At 36.9% G+C, this 19,249-nt stretch overlaps 1 protein-coding gene across 1 annotated transcript in view; it reads right to left on the bottom strand.

The window, feature by feature from the left end:
- Positions 1-19,249, bottom strand: part of LOC141340107 (coiled-coil domain-containing protein 148-like) — a 33,039-nt gene continuing 13,790 nt past the window's right edge. Inside the window, exons 3-13 of the mRNA XM_073845040.1 lie at positions 18,657-18,751; positions 18,130-18,275; positions 17,182-17,277; positions 16,518-16,705; positions 16,132-16,270; positions 12,017-12,223; positions 9,936-10,076; positions 8,317-8,435; positions 7,327-7,444; positions 2,981-3,115; positions 1-147 (exon numbers count right to left, since the gene is read on the bottom strand). Of these exons, the coding sequence (XP_073701141.1) occupies positions 1-147; positions 2,981-3,115; positions 7,327-7,444; positions 8,317-8,435; positions 9,936-10,076; positions 12,017-12,223; positions 16,132-16,270; positions 16,518-16,705; positions 17,182-17,277; positions 18,130-18,275; positions 18,657-18,751 (1,531 nt within the window). The remainder of the gene's footprint in view (positions 148-2,980; positions 3,116-7,326; positions 7,445-8,316; positions 8,436-9,935; positions 10,077-12,016; positions 12,224-16,131; positions 16,271-16,517; positions 16,706-17,181; positions 17,278-18,129; positions 18,276-18,656; positions 18,752-19,249) is intronic.

Below are 19,249 nucleotides of genomic sequence, written 5' to 3'. Positions count from 1 at the left end.
TCAGGGCCTGAAAGTAGCAGACTCCATGTCTCGTCTGGGTGGCTTTAGAGGTTGGATCTTTGATAGAATCTGTCTTGCATAAGAGGTGTCATGGAGACCTGCGGTTCTAAGCGCTTGTTCAATACGCACTCTGGGATCAGACACAATCTGAAAGAAAGACAAAATAATAAGAGACTAATTACTGATAACATTATCACTTGATTAAAAAATCTATATATGTCACCAAAATCTTCAAAAGTTCAAACATAGCAGCCTTTAAAGTGAGATAATCAAGCAACAAACAGGGAAGTAAAGTAAATGGATTCCTTCAGTTCAACAGTTCAATATGTTCTAGACTGTAATTTTGTAACCGAAGCAGCTGTTTACATGTTGCTTTAACACGAACAAGGTTAAAGTCAGTAACTTATCTCTGTTTTATGTTTATTTACAAGATGTGCTGTTAAATCACCATGTTATGAAACAGAAGTCTGAAAAAAGCTGTCTCACTGTTTGGCCTTGGTCAATGACTTTGATGACATTTTGGGACATTTTAGGTTTACACAGGTTAACCATTTTTACTGGCAGAAACAAAATGACCCATGTTCATGAGGAAACAATCAGAATACAGGGTTTTGCAAAATTCTGAATTTAAGAATCAGCCCTTACTGGAATTAAACTAAATTTTAAAATTTTTATAAAATTTATAAATTTCATCACAGTCACATAGATGCAACAAAATAATGACATTATTAATTCTGAATAAATAAATGTATATAGAATAAATTTGTTCCACCTCGAGGGAACATTGAACTGCATCCTCGGCGACTAGGATGAAGTCACAGTCGCGCCGGCGCGTCACTACTGGCAGGCCCATAGTATAAAAGGGTAGAACACAACATTCGCTTCTTCATCTTCAGCGACTGCTTTGTCTAAGCGTGCATTCTGGTTGTAAGAGTTTTTTTCATTATGGTGACCACTAGTAAGACGTTTAAGAGGTGTGTGGATCAGTGTCCTCGTTATTTGACAGCTGATAACATGCGTGATCTTTGCGTCATTTATTCGAGCGAAGAACACACATGCAATGTCCTTGAGGGGGCAGCCTGTGTGCACTGTGAGCATTTTTCAATAAGAAAGCTCCGCTCTCGTCTGTCTCTCCTTTGGAGGAAGGAGGAACAGCCGTCTGTTCCCTGTGGCTCAGGACCCACTGCTGCCGAGGCATGGAGGAAAATAAGCTTGTGGGGATCGCAGGCGGATCTGGCCGATGAGTTAAAGAAGGGGCTTTTCCCTGTTCCTGAGAGAACGGACCCATGCAGAGCCAGCAGTAGCCTCTGCGTGACAGGCAAGCCTAGGTTACCCTAGGCACTTAGCCATATCCCCTTGAAGGAATCTCCTTGATTCCAAGCCTTGAGCTCCACCCGGGGTCCTGCATTTCTGACCCCTTACAGGTAAGTCTTGGGTATCCATTCCCCATAGCGCCCCCTAGAGGATGCAGTTCAATGTTCCCTTGAGAGGGAATGTTTCAGGTTACATATGTAACCATGGTTCTCTGAGAAAGAGAAACGAGACACTGCATCCTCTAGTCTCGCCATGCTTTGGACGTAAGCTTTAGACAAAGAAGCTAATGTTGTGTTCCACCGGCACCCTTTTATACTATGGTCGCACCGGTAGTGATGCACCGGCAACGACGAGTCATGCCGGAAATGACGTCATAGGCTGTCGCCGGCCAATGCCATTATTTTTTTTTTTGTAGGCTTCAGACACAAGTCACACTGACAGCATTTCCCCACAGTGCCCCCTAGAGGACGCAGTGTCTCATTCCCTTTCTCAGAGAACCATGGTTACATAAGTAACCTGAGACGTTTTCAGCTAATTAGACATATACAACAACAGTAGAATTATTTAATAAATTAATATTTAAAATTCAATTGTAAAATGTAAAAAAATAAGTGAGGGGGGTTGTTTTGTTTTTTTAAGCACTCCTTTGCCATGGTCCATCACTGCAGCATTACACAAATTAAATCAGAGGTCTTCAACCCTGTTTATGGGGATTACTTGTTGGTTGGATTGGTTGCTCAGTGTTGACTAATTAAAGGCTTCATGCGGGTTTGTATGTTGTGAGAAGGGATTGCACAGACTAGTTGGCTACCACATTAGTTGACTTCAATGCTCTGCCGTGATGCTTTAAACTTGACGTCGACTAGTTGTTGGTCCTACAGAGCATCGTTTCCCAACGTCAGTCCTTGTGCCCCCTGCTCTGCATATTTTGTATGCATCTCTTATAACGTACAGCAATTGTTCTCTTCGACTGTGAAGTGCCCTGCGAAGTGAACATCGGATATTTCGCCATGATTCCATTTCGAAACAAGTGTATATGTTCTATTCAAAAGGCATTAAAGAGTGTGAGACGTGAATTTAAATTGTATTTATTTACAGAGGTATATGATGTCACATTTCACAGTTTCGTCTGTGTGTGAAGATGCTGCAGGCACCGGCGCAGCGCAAATCCATGAATGAACGCTCCGAAGTGAAATAAACTTTAAACAATGAACATTCAATCAGAACATGTCAATCGGAACACAGTTCATGCACGTAGCTCTCTTCCAATGATCTGTTTACCTGAATCAGGTGTGTTAACTAAGAGAGACATGCAAAATATGCAGAGCTGGGGGCACGAGGACTGGAGTTGGGAAACGCTGCTATAGAGGATGCAACAGGATAAGAAATCTATATTTACACTCTGTTTCCTAACAGCTAAGAATGCGCACAAACAGCTTATTTTACATTGCTATGCACAAGGTTTTTGAGTATCAGCTCAAGGTTCAGGCTTATTTGTTTATTAATGATGTCACCAGCGGCTAGTCAACGTCGACTCAACTTTCATCACATAAATGTTGACTTTAAAATTTTTTAAGTCGTTCAACCCCTTGTTGTGAGGTGAATGTGTGAGTAGAATGGTATCTACAGTCTGGTATGTTCTGTGTGTTGTGTGTACATGGGCTACCTGTTTATCAGTGTATGTATTTAGCTGGTACAGTGGTCTTTGTAATGTAAACACTTCTTCAGGCTGTTGACGTACTCTCCACGCCACTGTGTTACCCATCATCCTCTCTGGGTTGGCCTCAGCCACTTTAGAGACCTGTAAAGCAAACAAATAAGCACAACTGATTTTTAATGCTTTAAATCAGTGTTTCTCAAAGTGGGGTCTGCGGACCCCTAGGGGTCCGTGGCGCACTTCCTGGGGGTCCGTGGAAAGTTTGCTACAAAATATAATCAAACCCGGAGAAAGTGCAGGGACCATCGTCATTACTCCCGCGTGTGATACGTTAGACCAATGAGAATTCGGCTTTTACATTATGTCAATCTACGGTGACGCATTGCTGCCACACACTTATTTTTTTCCCACTCAGCTATGTCGTAATAACGAGATCTTTTCTCGTAAAAACTACATCTTTTCTTGTTAAAACGACATAATTTTCTAGTTAAAACGACATCTTTTTCTCGTAATAACTAGTGTTGGGCGATATGCACAATTTTCATATCGTCCTATCGTCAGCCTGTGAGATCGCCGATACACGATACTATCGTGCTAATTTATTTAATGATATGTAAATATGTCAATATGTAATAAATTCCTTATTCGTTTTGTAAGGGTAGTGCATGTGACTTAAGTTGTGCGTTTACAGAGCGCTGACGGTAGTTCTGTTGGATAGGTTTAAGTATACTTTCGGTTTCATTCTCTGCTATCTTCAGGGAGCGGTAATTGTGCGTGCGTGAATGTAAATGAATGTATCTTTCTATACCCGTCATATTGCGATAATGTTACCGCTGTATGTCTGATCTTTGTCATCAGTTCATGTTGTTGTTCAGTTCATATTGATTGTGGAGAAACGGTGCTGTGTAATTCACGTGCATATGTTTAGCGCCATTTTATCACATCGTGATTGTAGTTAACGCATACGTTACTGAGGTGAATGTTTATGTTTACTATATACAGACGGATTCTCATATATCGTATTTAATTCAGCCTAAACCACATTTTCTACACTTAATCTATGTACACTGTATGATGAATAAATCTCTTACCCATTTTCACTGCACGTTTATACCGCGGCAAGTTTCTTAGGCATCCTAGAACCGACTCTCCGCGCTGCATCGCTAAAGTTAGGTGCCTTTTTGACGCATAATAATAATAATAATCGTCTTACTATCGTCAAAGGCATCAGCAACAGGCGATATCTCTGACTATCGTCGATACACGATACCATCGTCTATCGGCACAACCCTAGTAATAACGACATATGTCATAAAAACGATCTGATGTTCCTGTTATAGATGTTATGATTATATTATGTGAGGGAGCTAAGCGTTTGTCCGCGCTGCCTTCGCCACAGTCCTGACCTAAAGGAGGATGCACGCTGCTGTAGTTATATAGAAATACACTGTTTTAATAATTTTAATGTAAGTGTTTCAATTGTAGCGGCTTGTTTATTAGGATTAATCTCCATACTAATCTGCCCTCAGACGCAGAGGATTTAAGATGATCAGATCAAAACTGTTATTTTTGACTCTGAACTTGGAATATTATTTGGATGAAAGTTTGATTTTACAGAAAATGTAGGCCTAAATAGTATCAGAAATAAATAAGAAAAATGACACACGTTTGATCGTGTTATGATGATGATTTCGTTCTGTTTAAAAAATGAAAAATAAAAGATTTTTTTTTTCCATGAAAAGAGTGCTTATGCTTTAATATTTGTCCGTGAGCGGCCCTGAAAAGCCACTTTTCAACTCAGCCTGTCTACTGTCTATCCCATCATGCAGAATACATGTTCGTCTGATGTACCGCTCAGCAAATTAGTCACAATAACGTTTCTTTGCAAGTCTCATATATGAGGCGCAACACTGCGGCACCAGCGCGATCCCTTACATTGTGGTTACAGAGGAAAGAAACATAAAAGTTTGCTTTATTTTATGTACTTCCACAATAACAACAAAACGTTACAAATTGCCTTTGTAAAAATACAGGGTGCGCTCTCGCAATTTATGTCTCTATGCAGCTTGAAAGGTCTACGTCAATAAAAGAATCGAAAACAAAATTGTGTTTATTTAATTCGTATAAATCCAACAAGAGGTAGTGTACAGTCTTTAGTACAGATTTGTGGCTTGATTCAGCTAAAGATAAAATTTAATAATGTATAATAAATAATTTATCATTTGTATATAATCATACTAAGTATCAAGGCCACCCAGGCATGTTAAATTAATATTCAAGCAATAAGCTCATGTGTTTTACCCACGAACAAAAATACGAAAAATCTAGCTTTTCGTTTTTCCGTTTCTCAAGCAAAATGAAATAATAATAATAGGCCACTCAAATTTTTATTATGCTTATTATTATTATTATTATTAGGCGTATTATTATTTTTATTATAAAATCTTAAGATAATCGAAACTATTAATTCTGAATAATTGACTTTTTGATTGATTTAACAGCAAATCGAAACACGAGCAGAAATAAATATAATTCATAATAAAATTATAATAATAGGCCTGATAATAATAATAATAGCTTAATTATTATTATTATTATTATTATTATTATTATTATTATTATTATTATTATTATTATTATTATTATTTCGTTTTGTTTGAGAAAAGGAAAAACTAAATTAAGCTAGATTTTTGTATTTTTGTATTTGTATTTATTCTGGATGATGCGATAGACAGTAAAGACAGGTTGAGTTGAAAAGTGGCTTTTCATTGCCACCCACATAATTATTAAAGCTCTCTTTTTACCCACAGACAAAAATACTAAAACTGATTTTTTTTTTCATTAATTTTGTTCATTTTTGAAACGGAACGAAATTATTATTATCATAATACAATCAAACCGTTTGTCATTTCTCTTTTATTTCTTTATGATCGTATTTCAATTTTCTGTAAAATCTAACTTTCATCCAAATAATATTCCAAGCTCAGAGTCGATTATTCAGAAATAACAGTTTTGATCTGATCATCTTAAATCCTCTGGGTCTGAGGGCAGATTGGAGATTAATCCTAATAAACATGCCGCTACAATTGAAACCATTACATTAAAATTATTAAAACAGTGTATTTCTATATAACTCCAGCAACGTGCATCCTCCTTTATGTCAGGACTGTGGCGAAGGCAGCGCGGACAAACGCTTAGCTCGCTCACATAATATAATCATATCATCTATAACAGGAATATCAGATCATTTTTATGACATAATATGTCGTTATTACGAGAAAAATATCTCGTTATTACGAGAAAAGATGTCGTTTTAACGAGAAAAGATGTCGTTTTTACGAGAAAAGGTGTCGTTATAACCACATAGCTAAGTGTGGAAAAAAATATGTGTGTGGCAGCAATGCGTCACCGTATCAATCTGCCAAAACATTTCCCTCAGACTTTAACTTCACGTCTCCAGCTAATGAATGAAAGCCAATTAAACCGGCGCATTATTTTCAGCACTCCCCCCGCTTTAATTCTGGGCCAATAGAAACTTTGTTGTTACATTACGTCAATCCATCAAAGCACTATAAAAACGCTAACCTAACGTTACTAGGCTAGAATCCACAATGGATAAATATTTAAAAAGGTCAAGTATTGATAATCCCAAATTGGTGCATTGTCATTGTATTTTATATCTGAGCACTATACTTATCCTTAGCAAACATCTTTTGCACTATTTTCATTGTGTTCCAATGTTTCTGCAGTGTTAATTGTTAAACTGGGTAAACATACTCTCTTTTTATTGCCTGTTACTGCATTGGTGCATTGTCATTGTATTTTAGATTTTAGCACTATACTATCCTTATCAAAAATCCTTTTGCACTATATTCACTGTGTTGCTGCAGGGTTAATTTTGACTTGTCCCCCACCCCACCCCACACACACACACCAGTTAAACATATATTTTCCTAACACATGAAGTCATTCCAAAAAAGTTTGATTCTCTCTGTTTATTGCCTGTTATTGCATCAGTGCATTTTCATTGCATTTTAGGACTATACCTATAAAAGTCTTTTGCACTATTTACATTGTGTTCCACTGTGTTCTTGCAGTTAATTTTTACTTGCTCAACCCTTTCCCATCGTTCTCTCACACACACACACACACACACACACACACACACGATTTAGCTATTACATTTGTGTTGCGGTTATGAGGGGGTCCTTGGAATTTGTTCTGCCCTATGAGGGGTCCCTATCTCCAGATAGTTTGAGAACCCCTGCTTTAAATGATGCCCCAGACTTGAGCCCTGATTCAAATCATTAGGTGGAATTCAGGGTGTCTGGGCAATTGTATGCATGTGTGTATACCTGGTTGCGTAAAGCCTGCAGTCTCTCCTCTTTCTCTTTATCATCCTTCAGTTTTTGTTTTTCTTTAGCGTCACGCATCTGCAGTTTTTCCTGAAACTGTTCGTTCCTGAACATCACCCTATACAATAATTATACAACAAACAGTTATATCATTAAAACATTTTTTTTTACATTTGTCAGCATTTTGACAAAATTCAGTGTACAGTATTTCTCAAAGTTTTTTTTTGTAAATTCATAATCATAAGCAACCAAGGTTTCCAAGTAGATTTGAAACATTAAAAGCAAAAACACAGTAAAAAAAGAAAAGAAAAAGAAATTTAAGGCACAAAATTTAAGATTTTCACTATAAAATATCCAAAAACTACGGAGCCCCTAAGGGGACGTGGAGCAAAAATTAAATAAAGTTTAGTTTCGCGTGCTCACGTGAAACTATCGCGTGCGCACGTGAAACTTTCTCTATATTTTCGCGTGCGCACGTGAAACTTATAGTTTCGCGTGAGCACGTGAAACTATCGCGTGCGCACGTGAAAGTTTCACGTGAGCACATGAAACTAAACTTTAAAAAAAATTCTGTACATGAAGGTTTTCGCGTGAGCACATGAAAGTTTCAAGTGAGCACATGAAACTAAACTTTAGATTTTTTTTACTCTGACGTCCCCTTAGGGGCTCCGTAAAAAACAACTTGCACAGTGTGATATATTTCATGCAGTTGTTGTCAAGCTTTGCCATTGTAATTGTTTAAAAAATGCAACCTCTTGCGGCGAAAACGTACATATTGTGCCTTTAAATAATAATAATAATAATAAATAATATTCTTATTTTCTTCCTTGTTTTATTAAGCATTTTATTCAAATGTACCCCACATAACACATGGTAATAATTAGTATTGTTTGGACAATTTTACTAAATCATTGTAATATATGAAACACCCTACGAAGAAACTTCTGTTGACATTTTTGACTGATGGTGCAAGTGAGGATGATATGTCACCTTTCTTTATCTCTCTGCATCTGTTCTTGTATCTCTCTCCTCAGTTCTGCAAGCCTCTCCATATACTTCTTTCTCTGCTCCTCTTGTTTTCTCTGCTTCTCTGTATGGAACCTATTTAACTGAAAGAAAGAAAGAAAGAAAGAAAGAAAGAAAGAAAGAAAGAAAGAAAGAAAGAAAGAAAGAAAGAAAGAAAGAAAGAAGAGCATTTGTACTTTTCTTCAGATAAAAAATAATGCAGAGATTTATAATGTGTCAATGAAAAGTGTATTAAGATCTATATAATTTGTTTCTTGTTCATAAACATCATCAATCAGTGACACAGCTCTGCAGGGCATAAAGTGAAACAAGACAAGGTCACATACTCACATTTCCAACACAATCACACAACCTCACATTTACAAACTAATTAGCTGAATAAATAGCCCTGGGGTTTCCCTTACATTTTTACTAATGCTGGAGTACAGTGGGGGTTTTTTGGAGTACACTAATCAATGATAATGCATTATCTCAAGAGACTCATAATGACATAAACAGGCATTCAATAATGAAAATAGATGATAAAATTAAAGGAACTGTATGTAAGAAATTTATTTTAGTTAATCATAAAATGGCCCAGCTGAAGCTATGAACGTGTCGGATAAAACATGTATAACGTTACGAAACCTAAAAGACCTCGTTATGAATCCGAAATACGTCGTGACAAAGTCCGAAATAAAACAAGGATTTGTATAGGAGATGCCTTTGAAAGATGGAGACGGCTGAAAACGGAGAAGAATTTGAAGACAGACGCCAAGGTTGCTAATTTTCTCCTGGACAGGTAAGATTCATCTATGTTTGGCTAACTTTGCTTCCGTACACAGTGGATTTTCCACAGTCGGCTGTGCTAAATGCATTCATAAAAGGCTTTATATCGCACCACTAGCAGGGTATGAAAACAATCTATGTTCCGACTGAAATGTGGTATTACACCGTGTCTACACCGGACGCGACAGTTGTCGCGCCGCAACAGCTAAAGTCTGTCTACACTGGACACGACAAAGCGACCGTTGCAAGTCATTTAAACTTTGTGTGAGCACATCATAAATAGAACGCGGCAGCAGATTACTGTCGGGGGGTTGCCGTGTCGCACCGCATCCAGTGTAGACAGCATAATAGGTTCTACTTTATTTGTCGCGTTGCGTCACGCGGCTAGCGTCGGTGTAGACACGGTGTTACAGTACATCTTTACAAAATATTTGGCTAATCGCCATTAGTAAATTTTTGCGATACATAATTACTTCGCAAAACATCTCTCGTGAAGCAACAGAAGAAAAAAAAATTACTGTGTAGGACTCGTCACTTGCCATTGGAAGCTCCTTGTAGCAGCCTAGGTTCCTGCTGAATCCTGCAGTTTAGCTGGCAACCTCGAGTCAGGGGGAGCGGGAGGGGATACGCCATTCTACAGTATTTTGAAAGTGATTGCAGTACCAGTTTTGGCCACAATCCTACATACGGTTCCTTTAAATGTAATGTCGAATATGTCACATTACGGAGATGAACGGTTTGGGAATGCTATTTCATATTGACTTTATTTAATGATGTCAACACATGTTGTGCTGTCATGACATGTTTTCCATCACCTGTTGTTTCAGTTGAGCTCTTCTAGTCTTTTCTCTTAGCTGTTCTTTCTTCAGCCTCTCCTCTTCCTCTTTGTACCAGTAAGCAGATAGAGTAGCCTCCAACTCTGCAGCCTCCTCCTGCTGAATGCGCCACTGCTGCAGCTAAACACACACAAAGTGACAGGTGGCTTCAGCAGCAAATTCCCTGTAGTGTTTAGATAACTGAAGCATTAAGATGGAAATATGTAGACAATATATTTGAAATATGTAAAATACAACATAGCAAATCTCTGTGATTACAAACTCAAATTAGAAGATGTATTTAGGAATATAGGAATACCAGTGTGTGTGTGTGTGTGTGTGTGTGTGTGTGTGTGTGTGTGTGTGTGTGTGTGTGTACCCTATATATTTTTTTAATTGTAGTCAATTTAACTTTTTGCTTGAGAGGGCAAGTGATTAACATTAACATTAATTCATTTTAGTTAATTTCCAAATATCTCTGTTGCTCAAAAACCACAGAAACGCTGAGGAGATTGTTAACAGATTTCACCTTTCACCGAAATCACCCTTCTGAATTCAAAATATGTCATTTTTGTGAATCATGAAGTTTTTCAAAACTCTTTCTACTTCAGACTTAATTACAAAAACTAAACATAAAAAGTGAACATTTTTAAAATTGTATAATAGTGTTTTTACAGTGTCTAAATGCAAAAGCAAACCAAGTGGGGGTGAAACTATTTTAAGGAGTGGAAACTGTAGTGAGTTAATGAGTGATCCTCTGCAGCCATCTAGTGGTTAGGGTAATATTACGTCATTTTTATGTTAAAGGTGTTTGTTTCCACCAGGTGGAAATATTCCACTTAAGCATGGCACATTTTTTATAAATTATCCTCATGAAAAATGCTGATATTTTTAAAAGTAAATTGACATATTTTCCTTTAAAAATATATATAAATAAAAATACATTGTCATGGAAGTCTGTCATTGCATGTTTTTTTAACTGTTGCCAGTTTTTATGTTTAAGCGATTTTACATAGTTCAAGTGCAATAAGCTTTTTAATTTTGTAAATATGTAAAATAATTAAATGTTTCTTATGTATAATAAACATAGATATAAATGTAAATATTTACCAAAATATTAATCAACGTGAAACAAATATCAAATCAAGTCGGCGGTAACTTTCATTCCATACAAGTTTGCTTAACAGGATACTCATTTTGAGATGGTGTGAATTCAAAATGTTAAATTCAAAAGTGGGTTGATTTTGTTTCATTTAAATTGATGTTGCTTTTCTTAGTTGTTAAGATTAAAACAAGCCTAAGATATTGACATACAATATTGAATCGAAAACCAACACTAGCAATTGTTTTCAGTTTTTCATCATTTTCTTTTGACTTGAAATTTTGTGTGCATATACAAAATTATTAAGGGGTTAAGGGTTAATCTTTTAAATCTTATTCTCCTGCTTTTGTTTGTTTGCTTGTTTGTTTATTTTCAATAAAAATTAAGGAAATCTTCGAAAAATTGAAAATAAAGTATCGGTATTGCTATTTGGGCTGCTTTCATTTATGGCTAACAGAGACGTAAGCTCAAGTAAAGATACGCATTCTATAGGAGTTTCCATTTCAGACGCAAAATTTATGGGAGGAGAGTATTAAAATGAATCACGCAATGCGATTTTCTAACACTTGTGCTCGTCAAATGACTGTTATTTGCACCATTATTTAATGCCCAAAAAAGCATGTCTTAAAGCAGGTGGTAATTTACCCTGCTCTTGGCAGGTTGTGTTGGTCATTATGGAAATGGTCTGGATGCGTTTGTGTTCTTTAATGTACGCATGTCAGTAAATCACTTGCAGAATTTTCCCCTCCCATCGATTTGAGTAAATCTGGCCCATAGTTTGGTGAATTGTAACCTGCAAATATGACTCCCAGATTAACCCCATGACTGAATTTAAAGATCACAAAATTAAAAAGTGAAGGTCTGAAGCATTGCACAGAAGTGTAGTATTTTATAAATTTTATAATTTCAGATTTTTTATGTATTAAATAAAAACTGAAAACATAGTGTGACAGTATCTTAAGATAGTAAATGTAAAAACCTTTGCTCTGAGCTTAAGGCAGATGTTCTGCTGGTGTGAGCGCTGTTTCTGAAGTTCCTGCTGCTGTATGTGAGAAATTCTGCAGTCCTCCAACATGCTCAATGCTCTCAGGAGCAGCTCTGAGTGATCCCGCTGCCAACCCTGCAGTACTAGATTCCTCTGTGTCATGCTGAAATGATACCAGTCACTCCAACGTTCATGTGCATTCTGCAATATAACAAACACTGTTGATAAAAGACTGTTGATAATGTCCATGTAGATAATACATAAGACACATTGGGCTAAGCATTTATAGACATTCTAAACTCTATTGGGGTTAGACAACACGTGTCAGCTACTCATTGTTGTAATCATACTTTAGATATAATATTATAACATGGAATTAATGTGAATGGCATTAAAATTCTGCAGCAGAGCAATGATATTTCAGATCATTATCTAGTCTTGTGTATACTTCATATTGCTAAAGCTGCTGTAGAACCATCACATACAGTGCCTTGCAAAAGTATTCATACCCCTTCATTTTTTTCGCATTTTGTTTTATTGCAGCATTTTAAACTGCTTTAAATTAGTTTTTCTCCACATCAGTTTACACTCCATACACCATAATAATGACAAAGCAAAAACTTTTGCACATTTTACACATTTAAATAAAACACTGAAATAAGTACATTGCATAAGTATTCTTACCCTTAACTCAGTATATAGTTGAAGCACCTTTACAGCCTCAAGTCCTTTTGGGTATGATGTGACAAGCTTTGCACATCTGCATTTGGCAATTATCTGCCATTCTTTGCCTCACCTTTTCACCTCTCAAGCTCTGTCAGCTTGGATAGGGCTGGCAGACATTTTCTAGAGTCCTAGTTGTTCCAATCGTCTTCCATTATGGAGAATGGAGGCTACATGCTTCTGTGAACCTTCAATGCAGCAGATTTTATTCTGAACTCTTCCCTAGATCATTGCATTAACGCAAGTCTGTCACTGAGCTCTACAGGCAGTTATCTTGACCTCAGTACTTGGTTTTTGCTCTGATATGCATTTTCAGCTGTTAGACCTTTTCTGAGAGGTGTGTGCTTTCTAAATCATACTCATTCAAATGAATTTGCCACATCTAGAAGCCATATGAATGCTCCTGAGCTAAAATTCGAGTGTCCCAGAAAAGGGTATGAATACTTATGGACCTTTACAGTTTTTTATTTTTAATAAATTTGCACAAATGTTAAAAAACAATTTTTTTGCTTTGCCATTATGGAGTGGGGAGTGTAGATTGATGTGGGAAAAAAGTAATTTAAAGTAGTTTAACATAAGGCAGCAACATAACAAAATATGAAAAAAATGAAGGGGTATGAATAATTTTGCAAGGCACTGTATACGGTAAAAGACTGCTTTGTAAATAATCTTGCTTATCTCGGAAAAATGTGATGTTCTAGCAGAAACTATCTTTTCTAGCACTTTAGACACGGTTGCTCCATTATGCTTAAAGAAAATCATGGAAAACAGAAACTGTGGAATAAAGAGCACAACCTGAAAAAACAGCCAAAAAAAATGGAGCCCAGCTGCATTTTCTGGGCAAAAATACATAAAATGCATTTTTGGCTATTGCTACAAATATTCCCATGCTACTGAAGACTGGTTTTGTGGTCCAAGGTCACACATATTTCAAAGAAAATGTGTAGATATGATAAATAAATATGTAGATATATATTTTGAGTGCTGCTACTGCTGAGATGTATAGTTTTGTGATGTGATATGTAAGGTAATTTCTGCTTGTTTAAATTAAAAACTAATAGTTTAGATTTACTAAATTAAAAAGAAAAAAAAATCAGGCCCAGAGCAGAAACTCAAGGAACAAAAGTCAGTACATCTGATATACTGATATTTAAATATCGTGATTCTTAACACAAACTTAATCCTTCTTGACATAGACAGTGTATAGTGTTGCACAAATTGATGGATATTTTTATTATTTTTATTCAGGTGACCTATTGGCCTGGTCTTTTCTCTCCTTTAGAAACTTGATTTTGAGAGTGTAGCTGCTTTTCCACTATCGGGCTGAACCGTTCTCAATGCGTAACCGTTCTGTTCTGTGCTGTTCCGGGCCAGTCAGCACGGATATGGTTTGATTTTCCACTGTGGTGCAGATAACGGAACTCTTTGAAATGTAGATACAAATGCGCAAGTTGTTGCCTTGGTAACGCAAGAGTAGGCAGCCCCGCTTCTACTGTTATTGTCCTTTTGGACGCGATATGTATGTTTGAGTTTGTTTTTTTGTTTTTTGTTTTTCCCGGCACTGTTTTGAACTTTTCTTAATGCCTTCTCTGCAAGACACTGCGCTATAATTTAAAAAAACTTTTTCGTTTCTCTTTGCAGCCTCCAGGTGTTGTTGAATTTTTCTTTCTGCCCAAATATCAATATAAGAGCAAATGTTTCATCCACAGACCAAATTGTCTCAGCCATTTGTATTTATATTTACCGTATCTGTTGACTGCAAAACCGCTTAGCCATAGAGAAACTGGTAGCCAGGCAACGGAGTGGCGACGTCATGCACACGCATTTTACCAGCCCGGCTCAATAGGTTGTCTAACCGTGCCGAGAATTCCGGGCCGAGAACGGTTTGTAATCATACCAGGCTCAGGTGGAAACACAACTGGAACCGTACCCGACCATTCTAAGAATGGTTCGGCACGATAGTGGAAAAGCGGCTTGTGATTTAGATTGTAATCAGTCTTCTTGTCATCCAGTGTTTTAGTAGAAACATGTATATACAGACTGTAAAACTAGTGCATCATTTTAGAGGTATAGCCTCTACAGATCCGATTATGGTACTGTGACTCATTCTACACCATCTAACTAAGGCTGAAACTGTTTATTTAAATTGTTCATGAAAGAATTAGGGGTGGGCATAGATAAATTTTTTTAATCTAGATTAATCTAGATTAAATCTTGGAATTAATCTAGATTAATCTAGATTAAAATGGCTAATTTCAATTCTGCTGAAGGCATTTTCAGAATATGTGTTCTACCCAAATAATGACTAAAAGTCTTCGAGAACGGGCCAGGTGGTGCATTAGATCAGGCGCTCATCTCCTGTTTCCAAAATGCATTACAAACTGCTTGACAATTGCATTTACAACATAATTACATACAAACTTGTGTAAGCAAGTACTTCTGCGCAAAAGGCTGCACGACGTGCACGTTGCCGTTAAATACACAGACGCGCACGGGCATGGATTTCTGCGTGCATAGTCTTCCATTAAACTGCGTTGCTTTTAGAAGCGTCAATTCAGTTGTTGCATATAGTTTAATGTCTTTATTTCGGGATTATCAAAGTAAATTATAACTCAAACTTGAGATTTTACTGGGGCACAGCAGATTTTCACTGGGGCACGTGCCCCAGTAAAAAGGGTCTAGCAACGCACGCACCTGCCCTGAAGCGGCTTCATAACTGCATCCATGTTTGCACGTCTCATTTGATGTGGTAATTTCACAGAAGTTGAAGACTCGTTCTCGCCTCCTACAGTGCAATTCGACTAGGTATCATCCGCGCTAAAATATCAAGGTGAAAGTCATCATAGCTTACGTAGTTTAGACCCAGCTCCCAACCCAACTTTGAGAATAGATTAACGGCGATATTTTTTTTATCGCCCGATAAGAGTCTCACGTTAACGCAGCACGTTAACGCCGATAACGGCCCACCACTAGAAAGGATATATTCTGCTTGTCAACTTATATAAGAACTATATAAGAATCAGGTCACTGAGCTGAATCCAAATCCCCACCAACAAGCCTTTTACAAATACACATACTATATATATATCCAGATAACGGCTTTGTTGAACAAGCTCTAGAATCTGCTAAGCATTTTGGATGTAATAAAACTTTTCAGGTATATCATTCAGTTCATTCAGAATCATTCACATTCATTTTCCATATTTTGTGTATATGGGTGTATATAAGGCTAGGATATAATATTGTTTAGTCAGATCCAGTCCTATGTGTCTGTGTATAAGGGTTGTTGTATGGGTTATTCTGCATAACTTGCAGACTGCTGAACACATCAGACCTTGCTGGGGAGAGAAAAACAAAGGGATACATATATATGCAGGAGTACTAACCAGTTCCTGTTTGGTTACATGTGGCAGCATTCTCAGCACCATATCAATGTAAAGTGAGCGCTGGTTCCTCAGACTTGGGGAATACTGACTGATTATGTGCTGGAAACACTCGTGATCTGCTGCATTCCAGCCACAATTCCTGAGATACAAACACACACACGTCACTTCACAGATAATACTTCCAAACCAAAAAGAAAAATAGCCAATGCAAACCAGCAACTGTGTGGTTACCTATTCATTAAAATTGGCTACAATGAATGTCCCCTCACTGGTTTGTTTAAAATACAACTTTTTTAAATGCACATAGATTTGGAACCCATGGAAGTCATGTTCACTATATACATAGATGATAATGAATAGTTGATAATAATGAGTATGTATGTTACCTGTCCAGACCTTGCAGTCTGGTCTCCACTATCGCTAATCTGAGTTTATATTTCTCAGTAAGAGAGTGAAAGCTGTGGATCAGATCTGATCTGAGCTCAGGATATGGGCAGTCTGCAGTAAAGATCTCGTCTGGAACCTTCTCAAAATATGCTATCTGATCTTCCATTGCAGCAGACAGTAGGTTCTCCTAAAGGGCAGAGACAGTTTTATCTTCAAATATAGTTGATCAAATGTTTCACTACAAATTAATTACAATTGTTGTACAAACACATTGTTGTACATGTTTAAACTAAATCACTAATAAATGTATTTCCAGTAGAATGATCCTTATGAAGCCACGTAGCCCATTAAAATCCACATTTCAAAGGCCACATAGCATATGACAAAAGATGTGGGAGGCTTCCCAAAAATAGTCAAAGGATAGTTCACCCAGAAATGAAAATTGTGTCATCATGTACTAATGAACAACTCAAGTTGTTCCTAAACTGCATAAGTCTCTTTCTTCTGTTGAACACAAAATATTTTAGATTATATAATATATGTGGATGATGAGACAATTTTCATTTTTCAGTGAACTATCCCTGATCCATAAAATCACAGGTTACATTTTAATGTGAAGTGCAAAGAATATAGGCCTATAGTAAAATTGTAATTTTACATTACCTTGAGTTCAGTAACAGAGATGTCCTGCTCTAGAGACACACTTTCACATTGCAGTCTGTCCATGACTTCCTCCTGCTGCTGTCTGACTGACAGAACCTAAAACACAAAGAAATATTATTTAAAGTTAGAAAATCAATGTATATTTTGTATGAAATATATACAAACATAGTTTGTCTGTTATCTGCAAAGAATGAAGTGAAGTGCAAAGAATATAGGACTATAGTACAAGGTATTTTGTATTGTCGAGCCCTGAAAGTGAGTTTAAATGAGAATGCATGCATTGATTTTATGCATAGAGAGATTTGTGAAAATGTGGATAGTGTCATAATATTAGGGATGGAAGTAAAATTATTTATTTGAAAAACAACAATTTTCTGTAAATCTACATCAGTTATGGAAGCTTCCGGGTAAGCGGATTTTCCGCAGCTTTCTCGCCTCTGCTCTTTTGCTATGACTCGTCAGGATTCATGTGCATTCTCAGTGTTTTGCTGGCATGCAGCTGATTTCATAGGCGAAGTCAACATGTCCGTGTCCGTGTCCGTGAAGTGCTCGCCCAAGCTGAAAAATGCGCTGTTGCTGCCAGATCTCGGTTGCTGAATATCACATTGTGTTTGATGCTAAACTAACTTGAATAAATCAAATTAAAAAAAAAAAAAAAAACATTGTAACTGTATATTTTCATGTTTTCTCAAGCAAAGCAAATTTTAGAAGTCCACTAAAAACACATCTGGTCATAGACAACGTTGAAGAAATACGTTATTGTCAACAAGTGGTACAATTGGTAAAAAAAAAAAAGTTTATAAAAATTTAAATAATAACAAACGTCAGGAGAAAAGAGGAAACAATACCTTTGTCACAGGATAAAAACACTAAACTAAACTGTGGTGGGTGTTAAAAACGAATGTATGCTCAATACAATTTATTGTATTGCTGATTATGATGGGTTACCTGCCGTAAGACGTTCTCAAGCTCTCTGATGTCACTGGCTTTTGAGCACTGTGATGCGAGTCTGTACTGCAGATCATCTCTTAGATGATAAACAGGTTCAACTGTGGTCAATCGAAACTCCTCACATTCCTGTTCCAGATCCAACTCTTTATTACACACAAAGGATACACTTTGTTACCTATAAGCAACTAGTAACAACTGTCAGTTTAAATCTATAATATAAAGTCATCCTACTGAAAAACAAGAAGAAAAAATGTTTGCTGGTCTTAGAAATCAGTTTGAAACCAGTTTGGCTATTCTAGGAAAAGTGTCTTAAGCCTACGGAGATCAGCAAACCAGTTAGTTAAAGTTGGTCTCGTCAGCAGAGAACCGTGAAATGTGATGTGGCAAGGAAGTGGAAATGTATTATTATAATACATTTTAAATCTAAATTGTGATTTTAATATGATTGATATGTAACAAACAATATTTCTTTTTTTTTTCAATTTACTTTTTAATATCACAACTAAATCTGAAAGGAACTTTACCATATTCCTGTAACTGAGAAAGGATATCTGTGTCTGTTTCTTCTTTGAATCCAGCTCCATGAAGAAAACGCTGAAGGTCCTTCTCAGTCTTGTGCCTGATACATTCAGTAAACATTGTAGTTTATAAACTTGACATCAAGAAATATGTAACATACCATCAGGATATGTAGGGCCGTAACCATGAAAATGAAGGGGGTGCCCCACCCAAAGTAATGGCTGACAAGTAGTGTTGTCAAAAGTACTGACTTCTGTACCAGTCAGTAGTGAAATTAAAAAAACGTGACTATACGGGATAGTACTATATGGGAGTGTTTGAAAGCCACGTCTATCAGAGGATCCATCTATGAGCTGGGGCTCGTTCTTCGTACGTTGCTTAAAACATCCGAGATCAAATGAGACATCCAAGATGATATCATCGTGCTAATCATGATCCGGCTAATTGGGTTCTTCGAACACACCTGTTGTTTATGATTAGTATCGCTGGATTGAGTTATCTGAGATAATTGCGCGTTCATGCGTTGGTTTAAAGGTCCCATATTGTCAAAATTGAAATTTCCTGGCTTTTTCATGATAACTGAGGTCTAGGGGCTATG

The sequence above is a fragment of the Garra rufa genome, chromosome 8, assembly GCF_049309525.1.
Source record: "Garra rufa chromosome 8, GarRuf1.0, whole genome shotgun sequence".
NCBI lineage: Eukaryota > Metazoa > Chordata > Actinopteri > Cypriniformes > Cyprinidae > Garra > Garra rufa.
This window is presented reverse-complemented; position numbering and strand designations above follow the sequence as displayed.